General features: G+C 37.3%; 1 protein-coding gene across 4 annotated transcripts in view; it reads left to right on the forward strand.

Annotated features, from left to right (window-relative positions):
- The window catches only part of LOC136831322 (zinc finger-containing ubiquitin peptidase 1-like), a 308,022-nt gene that overhangs the window by 265,401 nt on the left and 16,257 nt on the right, over positions 1-26,364 (forward strand). For all 4 annotated transcript variants that reach the window (XR_010850840.1, XM_067091557.1, XM_067091555.1 and 1 more), the window contains one exon: positions 18,700-18,929. Coding sequence is in view for 3 of the 4 variants with exons in the window: in XM_067091557.1 (XP_066947658.1) it covers positions 18,700-18,929 (230 nt within the window). In the remaining variant the exon portion in view is untranslated. The remainder of the gene's footprint in view (positions 1-18,699; positions 18,930-26,364) is intronic.

Here is a 26,364-nt window from a genome sequence, read left to right on the forward strand (position 1 = left end):
TGAGCTTCAGACTGTCATTCGATGGGCCGGAGTTCAATTCCCGCGGCCGGCTGATGAAGAGTTAGAGGAATTTATTTCTGGTGATAGAAATTCATTTCTCGCTATAATGTGGTTCGGATTCCACAATAAGCTATAGGTCCCGTTGCTAAGTAACCAATTGGTTCTTAGCCACATAAAATAAGTCTAATCCTTCGGGCCAGCCCTAGGAGAGCTGTTAATCAGCTCAGTGGTCTGGTAAAACTAAGGTATACTTACTTATTTTTTCGAGAGAAAGTGTGAGAAGAGAATGGGAGGCCCATTCCATGCTGAAGCGCCGTTTCCCTTCTGTTCATCACCTCGTTCATTCTGTCAGGCGAAGAGCGTTGTTTTAACTTCTATGGACATCTAGAGTGGAGCCAAATCACGTCCACGGCCATGCTAGTCACGTCCACGCCCGTCGATGACAACCAGTCACTGTTTGAGGGCTGAGACACATCCTTTTGCCCTCGTACTTGGTCGTGACTTATCATGTCCGTCTGCAGACGTGGCTGTTAACATGTCTGTGGACGTGGCTCGTAACACATCCGCGGATGTGACTCTTCTCATGTCCATGGGCATAACTCTTAATGATTCCGAGGATGTGACTTGTCAAGAGTAGATGTTGGGACTCCTTCATGTCAGAAGAGTTCTTCTGTTTCCAATCAAGACACCTCTCCCTCTCTCTCCCTCTTTTCCTTATGGTGTTTACCTTCACCATAGGAAATAGAGGATTTGAAGAATAAGCTTTTCTTTCCTCTTATGAAGTGGTTATTGATCTCATTTGTGAGTTCAGTAATGTTCATATATAATTTTGAAGTTTAAATTCTCACCTGTGATCGCTCCTACTGCTGTTGAAGCTCTTCTGAGCTCAAGAAAGGATTCAAGACACCTCTGATTTTCTTGGCTAAGGACAGATGAGGAAATATCTGTTGTTCCTCAAGAACTTGGTGGGACTAGTAGAATAGTCTACATGACATCAGAGGAATAAGTTCCTCTCTGGCATTTAAGAAGAACTTGTCTGTTTATAGGTTTTTTAATGCTGGTTCTTGACTTTGTCAGACAGCTTTCACTTCATTCTACCTGAAGGACTTTGCCCACAGGTTCTTGGACACTTCTTCCTCGGATCCGGTGATGGCTTCTCAACAGATGGTGTATCGCATCCAGTGTCCCAGGCAGGACAGTTTGTATCTTGCATGAGATGATAGTGTGGAAGAGGGAAGGAGTGAGATGTCTGGTCTCTTTGCTTTCCCTTTTTCATTTCTTCTCAACCTACGGATGGTTTTGAAGAATGACACATCATATGCTGGAACTGGCTTGATGCAGGTGAGTTGCAGTCATGCTGTTACAGCATTTTTATGTGCCATACAACACACAAATATGCTTCTCAGTAGCCTTTACTTCTCTCTCCAGCAAGGGGAGTGAGGAGTGTCAATCCCCATGCATGTGGCTGACATGGTTTGTTACTTGAAGAGATATAGTTCTCTTTGACTTCATATATAGCCTTTACTTCTCTTTCCAGTAAGGGGAGTAAGGAGTGGTGTCAAACCCGTTGTGTGGGGCTAACATGGTTTGTTGCTTTAACAGATATAGTTCTCTTTAACTTCATTATATGCAATGAATAAAGGGGGGGTGTCCTATCATCATAGGACAAGTCCTCTATTAAGTAGCTTACTGTTGTCATCATAGGGGATCTCCTCTGTTGACAGGGTGTCCTATCATCATAGGACAACTCTTTTGAGTAGCTTCTGATGTCATCATAGGGGATCTCCTCATAAAACGTCTCCTCTATTCTTGATGCACATCCTGTTGACAGTACTAGGACACCTCTGTCAACGGGGTGTCCTATCATCATAGGACAACTGCTCTTTTGAGTGGAAAACTGATGTCATCATAGGGAATCTCCTCATAGGATGTCTCCTCTGTTGCTGATGCACATTCCATTCAGTACTAGGACATCTCTGTCGACGGTGCAAAGTCCGTTGACAGTAAAGTACTAAACACATTTCTACATAGAACATCTTATCGTAGGACATCCCCTGTGTTTATCCTGTCATCTTCTCTGTATACAGTGCTGATGATTGGGGTTGCAGTAGCATGCTCAATACAGACGTCAGTCAGACACAGTCCAGGATGAGGGATGTGTGTCAGACAAGTTCCGTCACTGGAGTCAATACCCATGCACAGGTACAGGAGTTCCATTTCTTTGGCAACATGAAGTGATTGAGCATGCAAACTTTCCCTTGTCAGTTTCTTCTATCAGATTGGTTTTCATACCAATAATGTATATGCAAGAAGAACTTTTATGTCCATGGAATTTTCACCAGTGGTTCTTAGCTATGCAAACCACTTAAGCTTCCGACATCAATGAGATCTGACTTGTCAGGTCTGCGACAGTGGTAGTACTCGGACAGACAGAATTACCTTCGGTATGATGACCAACTAGGAATCTAGAGCAAGATGGCACTGTTTCAATGAAATCAGGGGATAGGACGGTTGATCTCGTCTTCCAGTTCTCGCTCAACCTTGAAAGGAGATTGATCACACTCTTTCTTCTCTTGGTTTCCGGTTGTTGCTCTGTTCTGATCTGCTTATTCTACATATTCGAAGGTTACCAATTTGACTGATCATTTTCCCTTCGATGGTCCTGTGACACCAAAGACAGTATGACTTCTGTGTTACCCACATAGTCTAGCCCTTCAACCCAAAGCTAATGACTAGTTCGTTGGCTTCGAGCTGCCCAAGAAACGATGGCAAAGGGATCCTTCCTCTAGCTAGCGATCTGATCATCCAAGCTTACCATGAAACTTCCTGCTGGTCATCAGTACATTTGGGTAAGGTTTCTGAAAGGCAAAGTCATCCATATGTCTGTCACATTCAGAAAGGACATGTAGTTTGAGTACAGTAATACTTCGATCTTACACGATTCGAGTTGCGCGAATTCACACACACACGAACTTTTCACTGGAACCTAACTAATGGGCATATGCGATTTTTTCACAGACACACGAAATTCTCGAGAAACCCTGCAGAAGTGGGTATGTTTAATTTTTGAAGTAATTTACAAGTTTTCATGCTTATATGTTTCAAATCTGTATGAAAAATGCATTTCATGCTTTTATGTGTAAAATCTGTATGAAAAATGCATTTCATGTTTTAATGTGCAAAATCTGTATGAAAAATGCATTTCATGCTTTTATGTGTAAAATCTCCATGAAAAATGCATTTCATGCTTTCATGTGTAAAATCTGTATCGAAAATGTATTATTTTTTATTTTTGTACATGCATAAATATGATGCAAAGGTAATTTCAGCACATTCAGTTAGTGTACTTTTACAAGATGTGATACCCATTTGCAAAGTTACTGCACTTTTCAAAGATGATACCCCTGCAGAAAATTCATGTTTAATGTTTGAAGTATATTTATAAGTTTTCATGCTTTTAACTGTAAAATCGATATGGAAAATTTATATTTATATTTTTGTACATAAATATCATACAAGTATTATGTCCATTTGCAAAGTCTTTGTCACAAGGACTTTACATGACCTTGAGATGAGGTTGTTCAGTCGCGCTCATTTGATAAAATGAATTCGTTAATGTAATATCGGAGATGTAACTAAGAGTTGTATAAGTGTCATTCTTTGAAAATTACTTTGTTAACCTCGGAGAAAAGTGCTGGTGCAATCTGTATGTGCATGTAATTACAGCACGTTCAGTTAGTGTACTTTTACAAGATGTGATACCCTTAGTTACTGCATTTTTCAAAGATGATACCCCTGTAGAAAGTGTTTAATTTTTAAGTTTTCGTGTTTTTAGGTGTAAAATCAGAATGGAAAATTTGTATTTATATATTTGCGCATAAATACGATACAAAAAGTACAGTACAGTTACTCTCTCTTACTCTCTCTCTCTCTCTCTCTCTCTCTCTCTCTCTCTCTCTCGTAGTTAGCGCTCAAACATACTTTTACAACTTATTATTTCTCTGTACGTCATTACCTGTACAGTATATAATTTTAAATTGATTGAATTTTACCTGTACTGTACTACCATATACGAACATTATGTACATGTTTTCGATATTTTATGGAATTGTACTTTTGTTATGATTGTGACACATGACGTTTTGCCTAGTGACGCAAAGAACACGACTTTTACTCTAAGTGACAAAGAAAACGGCATCCCATGAATTAGGGGTAATATTAGTATACGTACGCACCTACTGTAAATGCGCTGTTATGAAACTGTGCAGTACTCAATTTTTATGTCAACCATTTACTGTATTCCTTTTTTAAGGGTAATAAGCTAAATTTTAAATAAAATTACACTAACTTTAGTTCATTTAAAAGTTAGCTTAATACTTTGGGAGCATGATTAGGGTCATATTTAGTACTTAAACTCTGGAAATAAACATTTATTAGCATTTTTAAAGACCATGCCAAACTTACGCGAATATTCACCTTGCACGAGGGGCTCCGAAACTTAACCTCACGTAAGTTCGAGGTATGACTGTACTAGGATAGAATGTATTTGTGAAATTCCCATGCATATTCTCTTACCTTGGAGTGTTGACCATAAGCAAGAGATCATTTCTCTGCCTAGGGAAATGACCTTCCAAACATACCCTGCAATTTCATGGTGGTTATCAGTACGTTTGAAGCAGCATCTCTAGGGTCCACAGTCATCCATCAATCTATGGCATTCAGGAAGAACCTGTCGATCTGGTACTAGGATAGAATGTAATTGTGCTGTTCACATTCATATCGTTTTACCTTTGGTTATTGCCCTTGGGTCCTTGGAATCCTTTTCCTTGGATCCGTGGTGGGTGCTCAATAAGTCATGTAGTTTACCTAGCTCTTTAGGACAGGTTGTATCTCACCTAAGGTGTGTGGCCACAAGAAGGTATGGGCGGGACTGGCGTCCTACCTTCCTCCTGTTTTCCGTCCTCTTCCAGTGGACAGAGGAAGAGTGAACAAGCTGTTACGAGCTGGACTGGCGTGCATGACGGTGATCTGCATGACTTAGTATCCTGTCTATAATCCATTTTTTGTTTGGATTGATAGAGGTATTTCCTTCCATCTCTCTAGCAAGGAGAGAGAAGGACTAACTATGGACAAGCCAGTTGGTTTTTTAGCTACATAGTCTTCGACATTGTCGATTCATCCGCACCTTTCGATTCAAGGGTTTTCATACTTCTCTTTGATTCAGAGTGCCCAGAAGTCTGGCAGTTGAACATCCCACATGTTCAACATATCAGTAGTATGGTATCCTTCCTTTGCTCTTTCGTAACCAGGAAGAGAATACCAGGTGAGCCGAACTACCAGTCAGTTCAGAGAATTACTTGGAATCCTCCCTCCAATGTTAAGTCTCCATATGTAAAGACCGAGGGTTTGTATTTGTTTAGGAACAAATGACAAATTTTTAATTAATTTGTATTTTTCCTAACGTACAAACCTGAGGTCTTTGCATAAAAGGCCCACCTCTCACCACCCCTCATTCTTTGACCTCAGCCAAAAGGTAAACTGAAGAGATTGAATGCATACCGGTTGGGTGGGCGGCACTTCTGCCGTTATCATAGGTAACTGTTACCATAACCGCCTTGCAAAAGTTAATGGCCGGACTTTCCAGCTTCGTCGAAAGTTATCCATATGTAAAGACCTCAGGTTTGTATGTTAGGGAAAATACAAATTAACCCTTTAACGGCGACTGGACGTATTTTACGTTGACAAAAATTGTCTGTCGGGTGCCAAGTGGACGTAAAATACGTTGACTACAAAAAGTTTTTTTAAATATTTGCGGAATAATACTTATAGGCCTGGTTTCGGAAAATTTTAAATCACACGCCTTGAGGGATGCTGGGAGTTCACAGATCACGCTGTTGTTTTGTTTACAAGCGTGACCCAGCTGCGCATGTGCGAATTTCTTTCTTATCCCAAAAGAAAGCATCAGCTATCTCTGCTGAAAATCTCAGAAATTCTTTAGTCACTTTGTCGTAATTTTTGCACCATTTTCTATTAGCCTTTACATAAAGTTTTATATATGAAAATGTGTGCAATTTCATGTAGAATACAACAAAAAGTAACTAATTTTTGTAGCTTTTATAAATTTTGACATATTTTCATATACATCACGATAAGTGCCAAAATTTCAACCTTCGGTCAACTTTGACTTGACCAAAATGGTCGAAAAATGCAATTGTATGCTAAAACTCTTACATTCTAGTAATATTCAATCATTTACCTTAATTTTGCAACAAACGAGAAGTCTAGCACAATATTTCGATTTATGGTGAATTTTTGAAAAAACTTTTTCCTTATGTCCGCACTAGCTCTGCTGAAAATCTCAGAAATTCTTTAGTCACGTTGTTGTAATTTTTGCACCATTTTATATTAACCGTTACATAACATTTTATATATGAAAATGTGCGCAATTTCATGTAGAATACAACAAAAAATAATTCATGGTTGTAGCTTTTTATCAGTTTTGAAATATTTTCATATAAATCACAGTGTGCCAAAATTTCAACCTTCGGTCAACTTTGACTCGAAAGAAATGGTATAAAAATGCAATTGTAAGCTAAAACTCTTACATTCTAGTAATATTCAATCATTTACCTTCATTTTGCAGCAAACGAGAAGTCTCTAGCACAATATTTTGATTTATGGTGAATTTTTAAAAAAAACTTTTTCCTTACCTCCGCGCATGCTAACTCTGCTGAAAATCTCAGAATTTCTTTAGTCCCTTTGTTGTAATTTTTGCACCATTTTATATTAGCTGTTACATAAAGTTTTATATATGAAAATGTGCACAATTTCATGTAGAATACAACAAAAAATAACTCATGGTTGTAGCTTTTATCAGGTTTGAAATATTTTCATATAAATCACGATAAGTGCCGAAATTTCAACCTTTGGTCAACTTTGACTCGACCGAAATGGTAAAAAAAATACAATTGTAAGCTAGAACTCTTACATTCTAGTAATATTCAATCATTTACCTTCATTTTGCAACAAACGGGAAGTCTCTAGCACAATATTTCGATTTATGATGAATTTTTGAAAAAAAATTTTTTTTTACGTTTGCGCGTTACGAATTCATGCATCATTTTGTGATAATATTTTCTCTGTGTTGCTTTGTCGTTTTACAATTTGTTATATACCAAAATCATCGCAATTTAATGTACAATACAACGAAAGAAAAATAGCTCATTAGCTTTAACCGTTTTGCTCACAGTGCAATTTGTATACAATTATATATGAAATTTTTTTTCACGCTGTCATATATTCCAATATTTATATATGATAATATTTTTTTTCATTTCTGATGGTTGCATACTAAACTTCAGGCAATGAGAAAAAAAGGAGCCAAAAATGAACTCTTAATCTTAAAAACTAAGCGTGCTGTGATTTTTTGATAAAACTTTCTTTCTGCTTCGGCGCTAACTCCCAAACCCCGCCGGCATACAGCAGACACTTTTGTAAATAGAGGCTCAGCGTTTAAGGGTTAATTAAAGATTTGTTATTTTGCTATAAAAAATCTTATAAAAATCAAACTTGCTTTTTATACATTTTGTACCACCCGTACCATTTCACTAATGCAGAAAATAAAAATAAAATAATAATGATTAAACTTCTAAAACTAATATGTAACTAACATGTTTCCTCAAGAAGTTAAGGGCTTCCAGGAACCTCATCATTATTTTAATTGTGCCTTGGTAGCTGAGGAAGCATTGGTTCCCAGTCCTTCTTGAAATTTCAGTAGAAGTTCCCAGACAACTACCTCCATGGACAAATCTGCTTTTTAAGGCAGGGACAGGGAAGCTTCATGGAAATATCAAAATGTTTTCTCTAAATACATTGAAACTGTTGACAAGCTCCTTATCTCTAGAGACTTTTTTAAGTCATCTAGGGATTCTTTCCTAATGGCAAGGGAAAGTCCACTAATTTCTAGATTAGTACAGTGGCAGCTTTTTAGATCATGGTGCAAATCCAGGGGTGTTTCCTGTCTTTGTACCAACATTAACAATATAAAAGTTACTGCACTTCTTGAGAGATGCCAAAGGTTTGTCTGTCTCCTCCTTCAAAGCTATAAATCCATGCTGGCTTATTTTTTAAGGCATTCTGGATTGGGTATTTCAAAAGAGATTGGCTTAGGATAAGGTATTCACTCATTTCAGCAGTAATACCGAAGGTTGTGCTAAAGCTGATTTTATGGAACCTAGACACTGTCTTAAGACACTTAAGAGGCCCTCCTTTCAAACCCTTGGGGCAAGCTTCTTTCAAGGCTCTTTCTTAGAAGACACTCTTTCAGGTGTCCTTGGTTTTGGCCAAAAGAGTAGGTAAATTACAAGGGATATCATTGTCGGTAGTGTTTTCACATACTGGAACAGAACTGTCTTTTTTGGCATCCTTTTGTGCTAAGAATGATGTCACAGGCTAAAGCTATTCCAAGAGCTTTCTCTATTCCCTCTATAGAAACTGTAATGCCTGAGGGAGAAGAGCTACCTTTTTGCCCAGTTAGTGTTCTAAGGAGTTACTATATATGTCCCATTATAAACTATTAAGGGAGCAATGTAGGAACCTGTTTTGCACTGCCAAGAATCCTGAGATTCCTACATCTAGAATGACTTGGCTTTCAGTATTAAGTCCTTAATCCTGGAAGCACACCATGCATTGTCTCCAGGAAATTGTTCCCTATTGAAGGCTAAACTACATTATGTCAGCGCAGCAATTGCATCTGTTAGTTTTTATTAGTTCCTCTTGCTAGACCGTCTAGTTTTGGCAGTGCAGTAGACGTATAGCTCTGTGTTCACTTCCAACTACTTAAGGGCTCTCAAGATCTAGTAGGAAGACTGCCATACATTAGCACCTATAGTTTCAGCAGGGGAGATTTCTCCTAGTTATCCCCTTATGTGTTATGAACAGGTATAGGTTCTTGCTATTGACCCCCATCCTGGGTAAGTGGGAAACTGTATGTATTGGAGTTCATACATGGTATTATCATACTCAACTTTTGTTTTGATTACATTATTATGCTTAGTTGTATTTGCTTTGTTTACCTTTGGCAAGAGCAAACAAAGTTCAGTAGAGTAAGTAATGTTGGACTGGCTGGAGAAAGCTACCATGAGCTGATTAAGAACCACCTTTTCTTGCAAATTTGTGTTGTTGTTTTGAGTATGGGGTGCCACAGCAATGCAGTTCGATAGGTGGTAACTCTTTAGGAATTATGTTTAGTTGTTGTTTTAGCTTCCATCAGCTCTGCAGGCCAGAGGCACAGAGGCCTAACTTGCCATTCTGCATTGCACAATCTCAACCAGTGGTTATATTCAGGGTCCATGTTCCACTTCCTATAGTAGTGGACCTCACCTAATGAGGATCCTCATCTGACAAGTACTTATCATGGGATCGTATTCATCAGGTAAGCAGCGATAAGGATATTTCTAACATCTGATAATTTGGTTTAGGGAAATCTCTTAACCTCCTCCAGCATACAATGTTGGAGTCAGGAAGTGATAGAGGGTAAGTTTCACCCAGAAATAATGATTTTGATGCTTAAATCAATTTTTTAGGTACAGTACTTACCCTATATCATTGAGATCCCTCCCTCCTTCCCTCTTAAGAGATTAAGAGAGGAATGACAATCAGAGTAGTTGCTGTTTTATCCCCACTCTCCTTATAGTAGGGGTAACTATCAGGAGCGTTTGTTAACGATTGTTTCAATTTTAGCACTTGTCGAACCAGCACCAAGTTATAACAGATAAAGCAGATGATAGAGGGGTAAATACCTAAAAATTTACTTTATCAAAGAATCATTATATTGTATCCCGTAAAATGTGATTATTATAACTTAATTGTGTGTTGATACAGTTCAGATTGCATAGTTATTAAGACAAGTTTATCTCAAATTTCATCTGGTATTATACTAGGTTTACCTCTGTCCAGTAGAATTAGAGTAGCTCTATCAAAACTGGTGCAAACAAATGGAATACCAAAAGAACTTAGCAGATAAATTCAGGTATTCAAATATACCTTCCCTGAAGTACTAAACTGACCACTTTCATATAGAAAGTGGTCAGTCTATGGCTGCATACTCCATGTTGCCTCAGTTCTTCTCTTAATATCTTTCTAGATGTAATAACCAGTGGAGCCCTTAAGAATTCTATTCTCAATCTTGGCTGAAATTCTTTGTAAGTTGTGAATTATTTTGGCACTTTTGATGTCAAGACTGCCTGTAGAATATTCATATTGTCTTACCAGTGCTGAAAGTTTGGTCCTGTGGCGCCTGTAGAATATTCATATTGTCTTACCAGTGCTGAAAGTTTGGTCCTGTGGCCATTGCAAAAGCTCTGACCATTGTCAGAAGAAATACTGGCTTATGCAGATCAGCCCTGATCTTCCTTACTTCAATGGATTTTTCAGTTTAGTACCTCAGGGAAGGTATATTTGAATACCTGAACTTATCTGCTAAGTTCTTTTGGTATTCTATTTGTTTACACCAGTTTTGTCAGAGTTACCCTAATTCTGACGGACAGAGGTAAACCTAGTATAACACTAGATGAAACTTGAGGTTACCTTGTTTTAATAACTATGCATTCTGAACTGTATCGACACACACACGTGTCTTCAAGGAATAGAATAACTTAATTGTATATAGCAGTAAATATAGTGTAGTGTACTGTATTACACATTTACACAAGGTTTCAACCAGTAATTTTTGATACCCCAAGCTCAAGTACCTGATGAAGGGTTTTGGACAGTGTAATGATTTTATAAATTTTAGTATACGGTACTGTACAGAATGAATAACAGTATTCTTGTGATGTGTCTTTAATAACATATATATATATACACACACACACACAAGATTTGATTGTGATGAAATATATAATAGATTTTTAATGTAGTTATAAAATGGTAGCTACTGTACTTGCTTAGCCCTTAAATGCTGAGCCTCTATTTACAAAAGTGTCTGCTGTATGCCGGCGGCGTTCAGGAGTTAGCGCTGAAGCTGAAAAAAAGTTTAAAAAAAAAATCACAGCACTCTTAGTTTTTAAGATTAAGAGTTCATTTTTGGCTCCTTTTTTGTCATTGCCTGAAGTTTAGTATGCAACCATCAGAAATGAAAAAACATCATTATCATATATAAATATTGAAATATATGACAGCGCAAAAAAAAAATTTCATATATAATTGTATACAAATCGCACTGTGAGCAAAACGTTAAAGCAAATGAGTTATTTTTTTTCGTTGTATTGTACACTAAATTGCGATGATTTTGGTATATAACAAATTTTAAAACGATCAAAGCAACACAGAGAAAATATTATCACAAAATGATGCATGAATTCGTAATGCACGGACGTAAAAAAAAGTTTTTTCAAAAATTCACCATAAATCGAAATATTGTGCTAGAGACTTCCCGTTTGTTGCAAAATGAAGGTAATTGATAGTATATTACTAGACTGTAAGTTTTTTAGCTTACAATTGCAGTTTTCGACCATTTCAGTCGAGTTAAAGTTGACCGAAGGTTGAATTTTTTCTATTTATCGTGATTTATATGAAAATATTTCAAAACTGATAAAAGCTACAACCATGAGTTATTTTTTGTTGTATTTTACATGAAATTGCACACATTTTCATATATAAAACTTTATGTAACGGCTATTATAAAAACGGTGCAAACATTACGACAAAGTGACGAAAGAATTTCCGAGATTTTCGGCCGAGTTACAGCGCGGAGGTAAGGAAAAAGTGTTTTAAAAAATTCACCATAAATCGAAATATTGTGCTAGAGAATTCCAATTTGTTGCAAAATGAAGGTAAATGATTGAATATTACAAGAATGTAAGACTTTTAGCTTACAATTGCGTTTTTCAACTATTTCGGTCGAGTCAAAGTTGACCGAAGGTTGAAATTTTGGCACTTGTCGTGATTTATATGAAAATATTTCCAAACTGATAAAAGCTACAACCATGGGTTGTTTTTTGTTGTATTTTACATGAAATTGCACACATTTTCATATATAAAACTTTATGTAATGGCTAATATAAAACAGTGCAAAAATTACGACAAAATGACGAAAGAATTTCTGAGATGTTTGGCCGAGTTAACGCGCGGACGTAAGGAAAAGGTTTTTTAAAAAATTCACCATAAATCGAAATATTGTGCTAGAGACTTCCAATTTGTTGCAAAATGAAGGTAAATGATTGAATATTACTAGAATGTAAGAGTTTTAGCTTACAATTGCGTTTTTCGACTATTTCGGTCGAGTCAAAGTTCACCGAAGGTTGACATTTTTTGTAGTCGATGTACGGTACATCCACTCGTCACCCGACAGACAATTTTAGTCGACTTATGATACGTCCAGTCGGCGTTTAAGGGTTAGTATAAAATCAGCAAACATATGTAGACACACGTGCATTGCATGTGATACTTAATATTCTGTTATTCCTGCCTGCAATTTTGCATTTATTACTGAATTTAGTAAGTTACTAGACTCTTCAGAATTGAAAATGAAATGTTGCCATGTAACAAGAGAAGGAAGAAAGAATGAGACAGATTTTCACCTGAATGCTACATTGACCTGGAGGTACCATGTATCCTATAGTACAGTACCAGGTCCTTGGTCTTCATTACATAATAGATTTTGTTATTCTTCAAGAGGCCTACCACTGAAGTGTCTGTCAAGTTGAGATACCAGTTTATAACTGAAAAGTAAAAAATATATACTATATAATGCATATAAATTTTTTAAAGTTTTGAATATGACTCCTATCCATTCATGAAAATGTTTATGTAATACCATGAAGGGTTTCCATGACTTTAAATAAAGTTATCATTATCATCTAAGCCAATCTTATCCCCTAAAGTTTTTACATCATTTCAAATTGATGCCCTAAATATCATTGTGGCCAGTATATCATGGATGCTTTTTTTTTTAATTTATATTAACCCTTAAACGCCGAGCCTGTATTTACATAAAGTGTCTGTCGTATGCTGGCGGCGTTCGGGAGTTAGCGCCGAAGCGGAAAATTTTTTTTTTTTTTTTCAAAAAATCACAGCATGCTTAGTTTTTAAGATTAAGAGTTCATTTTTGGCTCCCTTTTTTGTCATTGCCTGAAGTTTAGTATGCAACCATCAGAAATGAAAAAAAATATCATTGTCACATATAAATATTGAAATATATGACAGCGCAAAAAAAAAATTTCATATATAATTGTATACAAATCGTGCTGTGAGCAAAACGGTTAAAGCTAACGAGTTATCTTTTTTCTTTGTATTGTACACTAAATTGTGATGATTTTGGTATATAACAAATTGTAAAACCATCAAAGCAACACAGAGAAAATATTATCACAAAATGATGCATGAATTCGTAACCTGCGGACATAAAAAAGTTTTTTCAAAAATTCACCATAAATTGAAATATTGTGCTAGAGACTTCCCGTTTGTTGAAAAATGAAGCTAATTGATTGAATATTACTAGACTGTAAGTGTTTTAGCTTAAAATTGCAGTTTTCGACCATTTCGGTCGAGTTAAAGTTGACAGAAGGTAGTATTTTTTCTATTTATCATGATTTATATGAAAATATTTCAAAACTGATAAAAGCTACAACCATGAGTTATTTTTGTTTTATTCTACATGAAATTGCGCACATTTTCATATATAAAACTTTATGTAACGACTAATATAAAACGGTGCAAACATTACGACTACGTGACGAAAGAATTTCTGAGATGTTCGGCTGAGTTACTGCACGGACGTAAGGAAAAAGTTTTTCAAAAATTCACCATAAATCGAAATATTGTGCTAGAGACTCCAATTTATTGCGAAATGAAGGTAAATGATTGAATATTACTAGAATGTAAGAGTTTTAGCTTACAATTGCGTTTTTCGACCATTTCCGTCGAGTTAAAGTTGACCGAAGGTTGAAATTTTGGCACTTATCGTGATTTATATGAAAATACTTCAAAACTGATAAAAGCTACAACCATGAGTTATATTTTGTTGTATTCTACATGAAATTGTGCACATTTTCATATATAAAACTTTATGTAACGACTAATATAAAAGGTGCAAACATTACGACAAAGTGACAAAAGAATTTCTGAGATGTTCAGCCGAGTTACCGCGCGCAGACGTAAGGAAAAAGTTTTTTTTTCTTTTTTTCAAAAATTCACCATAAATCGAAATATTGTGCAAGAGACTTCCAGTTTGTTGCAAAATGAAGGTACATGATTGAATATTACTAGAATGTAAGAGTGTTAGCTTATAATTTCGTTTTTCGACCATTTCAGTTGAGTTAAAGTTGACCGAATGTTGAAATTTTGGCACTTATCGTGATTTATATGAAAATATCTCAAAACTGATAAAAGCTACAACCATGAGTTATTTTCTGTTGTATTTTACATGAAATTGCGCACATTTTCATATATAAAACTTTATGTAACGACTAATATAAAATGGTGCAAACATTATGACGTGACGAAAGAATTTCTGGCGCGGACGTAAGGAAAAAGTTTTTTTTCAAAAATTCACCATAAATCGAAATATTGTGCTAGAGACTTCCAATTTGTTGCAGAATGAAGGTAAATGATTGAATATTACTAGAATGTAAGAGTTTTAGCTTACAATTGCGTTTTTTGACCATTTCGGTCGAGTCAAAGTTGACCGAAGGTTGAAATTTTGGCAGTTATTGTGATTTATATGAAAATATTTCCAAACTGATAAAAGCTACAACCATGGATTGTTTTTTGTTGTATTTTACAAGAAATTGCGCACATCTTCATATATAAAACTTTATGTAACAGCTAATATAAAACTTTGCAAAAATTACGACAAAATGACGAAAGAATTTCTGAAAATTTCGGCAGAGTTACCACGCAGATGTCAGGAAAAAGTTTTTTTTTCAAAAATTCACCATAAATCGAAATATTGTGCTAGAGACTTCCAATTTGTTGCAAAATGAAGGTAAATGATTGAATATTACTATAATGTAAAAGTTTTAGCTTACAATTGCGTTTTTTGACCATCTCGGGCGAGTCAAAGTTGACTGAAGGTTGAAATTTTTTGTAGTCGACGTACGGTACGTCCACTCGGCACCCAACAGACAATTTTAGTCGACGTACAATACGTCCAGTCAGTGTTTAAGGGTTAAGCTGGGTAGAAATGTTGAATATTTTTATCTTGACTTGTTGATATTAAATGAAATGGAAATTTAGATTAAAGCAGATATTAAATGAAATATTAATGTATATTAAAGCAGCCATATCTTTAGCCACTATGAATCTCACTAAAGTCTGTTATAGTTTAATAAATAAATGGCAAGCTTTGTGGATTGATAATCTGGTAATGTCAAATTATCAGATTTTATCCGCATTAACCCTTACTGGACGGGCATGATCATGTGAGGCATAATAATAGCTCTAGAGTGCGGAATGGACCACCTCTGGTGAGTATTTCACGCCATACAGTTTGAACAAATTTTGCAGAAAAAATGTATGTATCACTTCAGTGGGCCATAAATGACTTATGGCAGCTCTTACAGCAACCCTAGTACTTCAGTAAAGGATAGAGGAAGATTAGTGTGACTTGAGATTTCATGGGGAATTTATTGCACCTCCCCATTGCAAGATGTAATTTATTTTACCATAAATATACTCATAATGTGTTACTGATTTTAGTTCTTTCCTGTTATAATATTGTGTGAGCTGTAATTATAAATTTACAAAATAAAATTAAAAATTATTTGAAAAAACATGTATAACTTGGTAAAATTAGCATATTTTTAAGAGTGTTTTGGAAAAGAGGACCTGCACAGGGTTGGAAATACAGTGTGTCCTCAACTTACAGCGGGGATCTGTTCCAGTGCTGCCCTGTAAGTTGATTCCTGCTGTAAGTCGATTTTTCTCCGTTATCGGCGCTTACAGCACCACAACTTGATGTTGCATCAAGTTACAGCACTGTAAGTGCTGTTAACTTGATTCCTATTCTTGCTGTTAGCACTGTAACTTGATGCAGCATCAAGTTACGGCACTGTAAAACGCCGTTAGCGGCACTGAAAAGCACCGTAAGATCAAATATCGCTGGCGCCACAAGTTGAAAATTTTTAAGATTTTTTTTCTTATACCATGTGCATTTACATATCTTCCTTTTTCCATTGATGTGTTTTTTGAAACTGGCCAACCTTAAAGTTTTCCTGGTCTAGGGGTTGGGGGGGGTTCTTAGTACTGTATATATTTTAGCCCGTCCTGTAAGGGTTAATGTTATGGCTGATATCAATACAAAATAAAAATACATAAGTAGCATTATTCCACCTGAAAATTCTGTATATGCCCTTTTTCAATCTGCAGCACAACATAAATAGCTACAAAACTTAACCCTTAAACGCCGAGCCTCTATTTACAAAAACGTCTCCTGTATGCCGCAAATGTTCGTGAGTTAGCCGTTAAAAAAGTTTTTTCAAAAAAATCACAGCACGCTTAGTTTTTAAGATTAAGAGTTCATTTTTGCTCCTTTTTTGTCATTGCCTGAAGTTTAGTATGCAACCATCAGAAATGAAAAAATATCATTATCATATATAAATATTGGAATATATGACAGCAAAAAAACATATAATTGTATACAAATCGCTGTAAGCACAACAGTTAAAGCTAATGAGTTAATTTTTTTAGTTTGTATTGTACACTAAATTGCGATGATTTTGGTATATAACAAATTGTAAAATGATCAAAGCAACACAGAGAAAATATTAAAACAAAATGATGCATGAATTTGTAACGCATGGACGTAAAATTTTTTTTTTTTTTTTTTTTTTTTTTTTTTTTCAAAAATTCACCATAAATCGAAATATTGTGCTAGAGACTTCCGTTTGTTGAAAAATGAAGCTAATTGATTGAATATTACTACACTGTAAGTGTTTTAGCTTACAATTGCAGTTTTTCGACCATTTCGGTCGAAAGTTAAAGTTGACCGAAAGTCGAATTTTTCTATTTATCGTGATTTATATGAAAATATTTCAAAACTGATAAAAGCTACAACCATGAGTTATTTTCTGTTTTATTGTACATGAAATTGCACACATTTTCATATATAAAATTTTATGTAACGACTAATATAAAACGGTGCAAATATTACGACAACGAGATTAAAAGAATTTCTGAGATGTTCGCCAAGTTATCACAAGACGTAGGAAAATGTTTTTCAAAAATTCACCATAAATCGAAATATTGTGCTAGAGACTTCCAATTTATTACAAAATGAAGGTAAACAATTGAATATTACTAGAAAATAAGAGTTTTAGCTTACAATTGCGTTTTTTTACCATTTCGGTCGAGTTAAAGTTGACTGAAGGTTGAAATTTTGGCAGTTATCGTGATTTATGTGAAAATATTTCAAAACTGATAAAAGCTACAACCATGAGCTATCTTCTGTTGTATTCTACATGAAATTGCGCACATTTTCATATATAAAAGTTTATGTAACGACTAATGTAAAACAATGCAAACATTACGACAACATGACGAAAAAATTTCTGAGATGTTCGGCCGAGTTACTGCAGCATGCCAGACGTAAGGAAAAGTTTTTTTTCCAGAAATTCACCATAAATCGAAATATTGTGCTAGAGACTTCCAGTTTGTTGCAAAATGAAGGTACATGATTGAATATTACTAGAATGTAAGAGTTTTTAGCTTATAATTGCGTTTTTTACCATTTCGGTCGAGTTAAAGTTGACGAAGCTTGAAATTTTGGCAGTTATTGTGATTTATATGAAAATATTTCAAAAATGATAAAAGCTACAACCATGAGTTATTTTCTGTTGTATTCTACATGAAATTGCGCACATTTCCATATTCCATAATATAAAACTTTATGTAACGCGGACGTAAGGAAAAATTTTTTAATATAAAAATATTGTGCAAACATTACGAGGTAATGATTGAATATTACTAGAATGTAAGAGTTTTAAAGAATTTCTGGCGCAAAGTTGACGAAGGTTGAAAAAAAGATTTTATTTTTCTGAAAAATTACAACCATAAATCGAAAATATTATGCTATAGACTTCCAATTTGTTGCAAAATGAAGGTAAATGATTGAATATTACTAGAATGTAAGAGTTTTAATATTACTAGAATGTAAGAGTTTTTCGACCATTTCGGTCAAGTCAAAGTTGACCAAGGTTGAAATTTTTGTAGTCGACGTACGGTATGTCCACTCGGCACCCAACAGACAATTTTAGTCGATGTATGATACGTCCAGTAGGCGTTTAAGGGTTAACCTGATGTGCATTTGTGCATGGCCTAATTTCAGTCAGCAGTTGGCAAACCTTGTACAAACACCTGTACAGTACTGTATAGAATTTAGTCTTAATCAACAGCATTTACAATTTATGTATTTATCTTTATACATAGTTGTAATTTATTTTATATATTTGATATTTTATTAGAACCTGTCTGGTTAATCTTATTAGTGATGGTAAATGACTAATTAAATTCAGTCATTTGCTAATGTTAAACTGTGTAACTAACCAACGCTCCAATTTTTTTGCTTTTATTCAATGAAAGATCCTTCAGTCAAATGCTATGAGTATATAAATATGAGTTGGCATTCTTGTTAAATTGCTTTGATATAATGATATATGCCAGTATCCAAACCTGAGGTTGATTTTGATTTCTACCAATCAGGTCACAGTCGAACAATTATTGGCGTAGAACAGCTTGGAGGCAACGAAGGCGGAGTACGACTACTGGTGTTGGATCCATCCCATTCTCCTACTCAAGTAAACCAGCTTCTACACACACAGACTGCTCCAACTGCTATGAGATTACTTCGTAAACCTCTATCTAGTATGAGAGCCAAGCAATATCAGATGGTGGTAGTTGTTGGTCTTATAGAATCTGAACAAGAATATAAGGTAAGGTGGCATGTGAGATTGTGTGTATCATTGGTGACCGCCCTATAGTCCGAAGGCCCGATAGTCCGAAGGTCCGATAGTCCGAAAGTCAGCAGGCCCGATAGTCCGAAGGTCCGATAGTCCGAAAGTCAGAAGGCCCGATAGTCCGACGGACTGTAATCAGCCCCCCACCCCTCCATAGCTAATACGGCAAAATTGTAACCAGTAAACACGTCGGAATGCCGGCTTAGACCTACGACTATCGGACCTTCGGACTATCGGGCCTTCGGACTATCGGGCCTTCGGACTAACGGACTGTAATCGTATCATTCCCCTGACCTCACCTCTTGGTTTTCCCATCATAGCTATCCAAGCTGTTTTAGTTAATTGTGGTGCAAAATTTACCCATTGTGCATAAATTATTTTAACCATTCCTTACGGAGTCAAGACATGTGACTACATTCTAGTTAACCTAATTTGTAATTACTGTATAACTCTGTTTTTAAGACTCCTAGAAATGGATCCTGGGTATAAACTGAGTTTTTTTATGTTTTTGTATGTTGGTGTACACGATTGTTGTGTTCCATTAGGTTAAAATATATGAAATACTGTATAGTTGTGGAATTCTAGCCGTGTTGTAAATTTAGTCCCCAGAACTGAACCTTTTGTCCTAAAACTGTTGTAGTGACAGAAGTCTATCTTTTCTTGAAATAGAGCAACTTGTACAATTTTTATGTCTATTGTGCATTAACAGGGGTATACCCTGTGGAGAATAAACAAAAATACTTTTAGTTAATTATTTTTATTGGTTTGTATTTTTCATTTACATTAGTGTAATTTCTGGATTTCATGAATCCTAGACACTTTGTTTCACTTGCTAAACCATCATGTACATTAACCTAATTCATGGATTTCACAAAACTTAGATATCCCATTCCTATACACATTTAAAGAAGAAAAAATATATATCTGGTTAGCCAGGAGCACTGCACTTGTGCATACATGGGCTTAGGGGGTTTCCAGTTTGTAAGAACTTCTTCTCATGTGTTTGCTTTGCAGTTGTAAGCTTTTTCCTATACTACTTAGCTGCTTTTAGTTTTATTGCTTTTTCTTTCCCATCAATTCAGTTTTCCCCATTTCCATGGTCTTTCGTCTGTACTACCAGAGGATTTAGTGACTTTTATGATTATAATTAATTTCCCAGAAGTTTTCTTCTGTTTTAGTTTGTCACATGTGTTTCAGTGTAAAAGCATGTACCTTTGTGCAGTTTTTAGTTTCATTTTCATTCATTTATTGCCATACTGAATTACCTGTTTGGTCCCAGTGCTTTGCCTCTGGCCTAGACTTGGTATAGTATTTCATTCAGTTCCTTCAGGCCAGCCCTATGAGAGCTGATAGTCAGCTCAGTGGTCTGGTTAAACTATTTTGATAATAATAATCATAGGCAATTAGTGTTTCATCCCCTTGGTTTGTTTTTCAGCTGGCTTTTGCCAGTGATAAGTTTATGTGGTTACTTTATGAGTTATCAAGTGTAATGGTTGCTGCACTCATAGCCTTGTTTTCTTTCAATTGTTCTTGTTTCATTATGATTTTATATTTATCAGCACATCAAGTAAGTTTGTGCTTTGGCCTTTACTCTCCTGCTTGTATTACCCATTTCTGGCTATTAATACTCACCTTGCCCTTTTCTAACTAACATTGGAATTTTTTAAAAGTATCATACTGTAGTTTGCATAATTTCTTCCCTAACTTGAAAGACTATTTTCAGTTCCTTCCCAATTTCGTTTTGTGTAGTTTCTCTCCAGTGTTAACAACTTTTATTATTGAGTGTTCATAAAACATCAGGATACTGTACAGTTGGCCCCCAACTTAAAAGCATAAGATTGGTCTCAGGACTTAGTTTGTAAATCAGAAGTCATGCAGATTTCAATAAAGTGGTGTAATACATTATACTGTAGGGTCCAAATATACACCACTGTATACTGTAACATATGTATACTCTCATGTATGCAGCCTATACTATATGTAATTTCTAGATTTTTTATATTGAAATGCTTTACCAGAATAATGCAGATTTTATGTAAATATAAAGGTTTTTCTATAATACACATTTTTATATAAGTGACTTACCCAGTAATTACATAGCTATTAGTTTTTCATGTACAGCAGCCTAAATTCAAATTTCGCGGGTATCACTTTGATGGCTCAGTGTAGGTGCACAGTACCGCACCTAATGACAATACCAGGAACGACTTAGCTAACCACTTCATTCTGTTTTGTGCCACACTCGACTGAACATCGAGTGCTTACAGCAGCTTATTCTTATTTTCTGGTTATATCACTGGATTTCAGTAGTATTACACAACCACCAGAACGCATATTTCATAGCCTTCGAGCAGAGATCTTTCAGGATGAGTCTCGTCTTTTTTTGTTATTACCTTGATTAAGATTCATCACAAGCCGGCTACTTGCAAGTTGCCGGTAATAGTTTGGTCTTAAAAGTAATTCTCCAATGTTACACCATTCCTTTAGGCCAAAACTTTTACATTTATATTTTGCTTACTGGGCTTAGGCTACATGCAAGTCGCTGGTAAATAATTGCCTTAAAATTAATTCTTGAATGTTATGCCATTACATTAGACCAAAAACTTTGCATTCATGATTTGTTTACCGGGCATAGGCTGCACCCAGCCACTGGTAAGTGGTTGCCTTAAAAGTAATTCTTGGATGTTACGTCATTCTGTTAGGCCAAACTTTTGCATTTAGGATTTGTTTACGAGCCATAGGCTATCCGCAATCTGCCAGTGAATAATTACCTTAAAGTAATTCTTGAATGTTACAACATACCTTTAGGCCAAACATTTGTAATTTATTTTTTGTTTATTGGGCCTAGGTATCTCGCAACCCCCCAGTAAATTATTTTAAAGTAATTCTTGAATGTTACGCATTCCATCAGGCCAAAACATTTGTAATTTGTTTTGTTTACTGGGCCTGGGCTACTGATCACACTTTCCTTTGCAGAGAAATGAATAGTTTAGGGGCTGGAACGTAATAAGGAGAGAATGGTGCGTAATGGTTGGCTGCAGTGAGCCTGAAGAGGAATCGTTCTCGACAGCTGAGTATCGGCTACTGGTTCTTGCTTCGGCAGTACTTTGGAATGTTACAGACAAGGTTCGAATGGCCCTGGCGTACGGAGGTGTTTTCCCTGGTCTCACGCAATCATGAACACTCCATATCTTTAGCTCCTAGCCTCCAGCGCTGGCCACTTGCATCCACTAGTGGTGGGCGTAATCGGTTACAGTAAACCCCCTGTATTCGCGTTCTCATGATTCGCGGATTTCTCTATGGAACATATATACACATTTCACTAAGAAATATTCTTTAATTACTGTATTTTCTATCATTTTCATGACTAAGTGCACTTTTTGTGATAAAACTATTAAGGGGAGCGTTTGACGAAAAAATCGAAGAATCCAAATTTTTCCTGATATTTCACATACAGACTCTTACACCTCTTGACTATATTCTCAGAAAATTTTATTAAAAAATTTGCAACAGTTTTGAAGTTATAAGCCAAAACCGTAACCCTACTGTCACTGAGAAAATTACATTTTTCTTATAATGATAACTTCAGTATATCAGTAGTAATTTCAATTCAGCTATCAAAGAAGAATATCTAAATGCGGTATATGGCAACTATATCCTACGCAAGTGCGTAGAGGCTCTGTTGGGTGAAGGAGTGTACCCACTTGGGCAATCAGTGGCAGCTTAGCTCTCGACGAAGCAAGACGTCGCACTGCCCAACCTCGCCCGTGTTTTGACACACTTTTCATTCAGCGCACTTATATTACTTTGCAAGTCAATTTTTTGTATTTCTCTTGGCTTTGCAATACTTCTTTGTCCAGAAGAAACCATACCGAGACCAAGAACATTTAAACAGCATCTATGTTCCATAAGAGAAAGGAAGAAACGACGTCATGAAGAGGGAGGCATCCAAGAGATAGGAAAGAGGGGGACCAGGAGCCTAAATATGTAAAATATAATTCAGTAAACATAAAATAATCCACAGATAATACCAGTATGATATAACATATCAAATTTGTCATAAAAACCTCAAAGTGTGAGACAACAAGCAAATAAATGGACAGACAAGCAAAAAATGTTATCATAAAACTTTGGAGGCCGATATCTCAAAACTAAAGTTATTCACCTTCAAATGGAAACTCAGACATAACGAATTCACCTATCTCAGTGAAACAAAAACCAAATGAAAGCTAAATAAATTGTCTACAAAACTATAGAGATTTTTTTTTATTTTGTCCCAAAAATATTTTTGGGATGTATTTTTCCACAAAACCGATCCAAGATTTTTCAAAAATCGAAAAATATTTGTAAAAAATAAAAAATTTTACGAATAGAACTTACCTGGCAGTTATATATATATAGCTTAATCCCTGTCGAACCGGCAGATTTTTCAAAACTCGCGGCAACCGCCGAATGGTAGGTGTTCGATTAGGTGGTTAACAACCCTTACAGGGTGGTACTTGGAATCATTCCCGTTTTCAGTTCCTCAGATCATCTCTGCCAGTTGGACTGACAACATCGTTGCTGGTCCACCGTCGGGTTTTTCGCTCGCTTCCCTAGGTCGCTGTAATTGGACTTATAATTGGTGACGTATATTGACCTTTGGATTGGCAATCGCTTTTGTGGCTTGTTTTTTCTGTTTATTCTTTTGATTGTTCTTGGATAAGATGTCTGAATCTAAGTATTTTCGAGTGTGTGTGAATGAGGAATGCAAGGTGAGGTTGCCGAAAGCGGTTGATCCTCACACTGTTTGTTTAGGTGCAGGGTTTTGAGTGTGCTCTTGATAAAAGATGTAAAGAATGCGAGGGTTTGGATGAAAAGAAATGGATGGAAATGAAACGCTATGTGCATAAATTAGAAATGGATAAGTTAAGGAGGGCTTCTAAATCTAAATCTAGGTCTGTGAGTGATGTTAGCCTAGACATTACTTTTAATCCCTCTATTCCTAAATCACCCTTAGAAGTAGAACCTTCTCCTGAGGTGGTAGGCCCTGCTCCTTCTACAGGAGCTGTAGCTGCTGTTAATGACCCTCAGTACACCAGGATGGCAGCTGAGATGAAAGAACTAAAGGATCAGCTTGCAGCCTTGAAGGAAGTAAGAGTGCAAGTGAAGTTAGTGATAGTGTTTGTGTAAGTGCAGTGGAGGTGGCGACTGATCGACCCTGTCATGCCCCTAGGTCTAGACCTCTACCAAGCTCCCAGGACCAAGGGAGAAGGTACGTCGACGATCGTAAGGGGGTGAGAGGGACGTATCCTCGGTCAGCCGTCGCCTCAAGCAGTCCTGTTGCTCTTTCCCAGGCTGCTTATGACCGCCACGGAAAAGGCGTGTCGGACGTGCTTGTGTCTTCTCCGAGCCCCTCTCCAAGACGTAGATGGCAGTATGAGGAGTCGAGGCCGACCAAAAGAAGATGGTTGCAGCAAGTGGAACAGCCTCGTACTCGCTCTCCCCTTTTGAGTGGATGGAGTAGCCCAGAATCTTTTCCTTCCGATGACGACCGGAACGTCGCTCCAACGAAAAGGTCAAGACCTTTAACGGAATGTTCTCCGCAGGTTGTATGGAGGAAGGAGAGATCTCCTCTTCCTTCAGGTTCCGGAGAACTCTCGAGAGAACCTTCTCCTTCTTCCAGCTTGGCTCGACAACCTTCTCCTTCGGAACCGCAAGATACAGCAGCTGCTGCAAAATCCTTCATTACCGTCATGCAAGGCCTACTGGCTTCACTAGTACAAGCCTTTAGCCGTCCTCCCCCCCAGTCTGACAGACGTAAGGACTCCAAGTTGCCAGTGAAGAGATCAAGAAGGGAGACGCCTGCTAAGGTTTCTTCTATGAGCAAGAGGGAACTGGATTCCTCTCCCTTTCGAGTCCACAGGTGGCGCAGTTCTAGCAGGGGACGAAAGATTCTTCTCTTTTCGCCCAAGCAAAAGCCTCAGGGTTCTTCTCCCGATGCTCGACTCTCGCCTCTCCGCCTCTAGCGACAGGAATTATCTTCCTCTCGCCGGGAGCATTCTTCCTTTGTTCGACACGACGACGACTTCGGTTCTCCAGGAAGGAAAGAATGCTGTGAATTCTCTCGACGCCAGGACGCATCCACCTCTCGACGTCAGGACGCATCCAATTCTCGGCGCCAGGACGCATCCAACGCTCGACGCCAGGACGCATCCAGCTCTCAATACCAGGACGCACCCAGCTCTCGACATCAGGACGCATCAAGTGCTGTTTGTCAGGACGTAACCAGCTCTCGGCGCCAGGACACATACGACGATCGTACGTCCTCCCCTGGCGCAATACAGCAAGAAGAGAAAGAGACGGAGTTGCAAGGAATTCATGACTTAGAAGATGTTTCAGAGGACGAAGATAAACCTTCTAATGCGGCTGATGATTATAAGGTTCTCTCTCGCTCTCTCCTGGAACTGTATGGGGAGGAGTTTAAGCCTGCTGCTCCTTGTTCTCCTCAATCCCAGTTCAGCAGGAAGAAATCGAAGAAGCAGTCAGCGTTTATTAAAATGAAACTGTCCATTTCAGCAAAGAAGGCTCTGACCAGGATTGATAACTGGCTTAAGGAGCGGAGACAAGCAGTAAAGTCCACCTTCTCGTTCCCACCAGCTAGGCTTGCTTCGAAGGCGGGCATGTGGTATGAGACTGGAGAAGCTCTTGGCCTGGGAGTTCCTGCCTCCTCCCAGGGGGACTTCTCTGGCATAGTAGACTCGTCTAGGAGACATGCCCTTAATTCAGCCAAGGTGATGTGGTCGATGACGGAACTAGACCATCTCATTAAAGGAATTTTTAGATCTTTTGAAGTGTTTAGTTTTTTAGACTGGGCTCTTGGAACTCTAGCCAAGAAAACAGAAACCATTCAGGCAACAGGAATTGAAGACCTTACCAGTATTATGGCCTGTATGGATAAGGCTCTGAGGGATGGAGCAAATGAGATGGCTTCACTGTTTACTGCAGGTATTTTGAAGAAGAGGGCTTTGTTATGCTCCTTCACGACCAAATCTGCTACAGTCGTACAGAAGGCAGAGCTCCTATACGCCCCCCTCTCGGAGCATCTATTTCCAGAGTCCCTGGTCAGGGATATTTCCCAGACTCTGACGCAAAAGGCTACTCAAGATCTGCTTACTCGCTCGGCGAGGAAGTTTCTACCGGCAATTCTGTCAGCTGCTAAGAAGGAGGAGAAGAAGGTTCAGCAGCCCTTTCGGGGTAGAGTTCCATCTAGAACGGAATTCAGAGGAAGAAGGCAAGAAACAGGCAGTAGAGCGAACAGAAGGACGTTTAGAACCCACTCTAGGAATTGAAAAACAAGTCCTCCAGACAGCAGTAGGAGCAAGGCTGTCACACTTTTGGCAGGCCTGGGAAGCAAGAGGGGCGGACACCT

Source organism: Macrobrachium rosenbergii, chromosome 48 (assembly GCF_040412425.1).
Source record: "Macrobrachium rosenbergii isolate ZJJX-2024 chromosome 48, ASM4041242v1, whole genome shotgun sequence".
NCBI lineage: Eukaryota > Metazoa > Arthropoda > Malacostraca > Decapoda > Palaemonidae > Macrobrachium > Macrobrachium rosenbergii.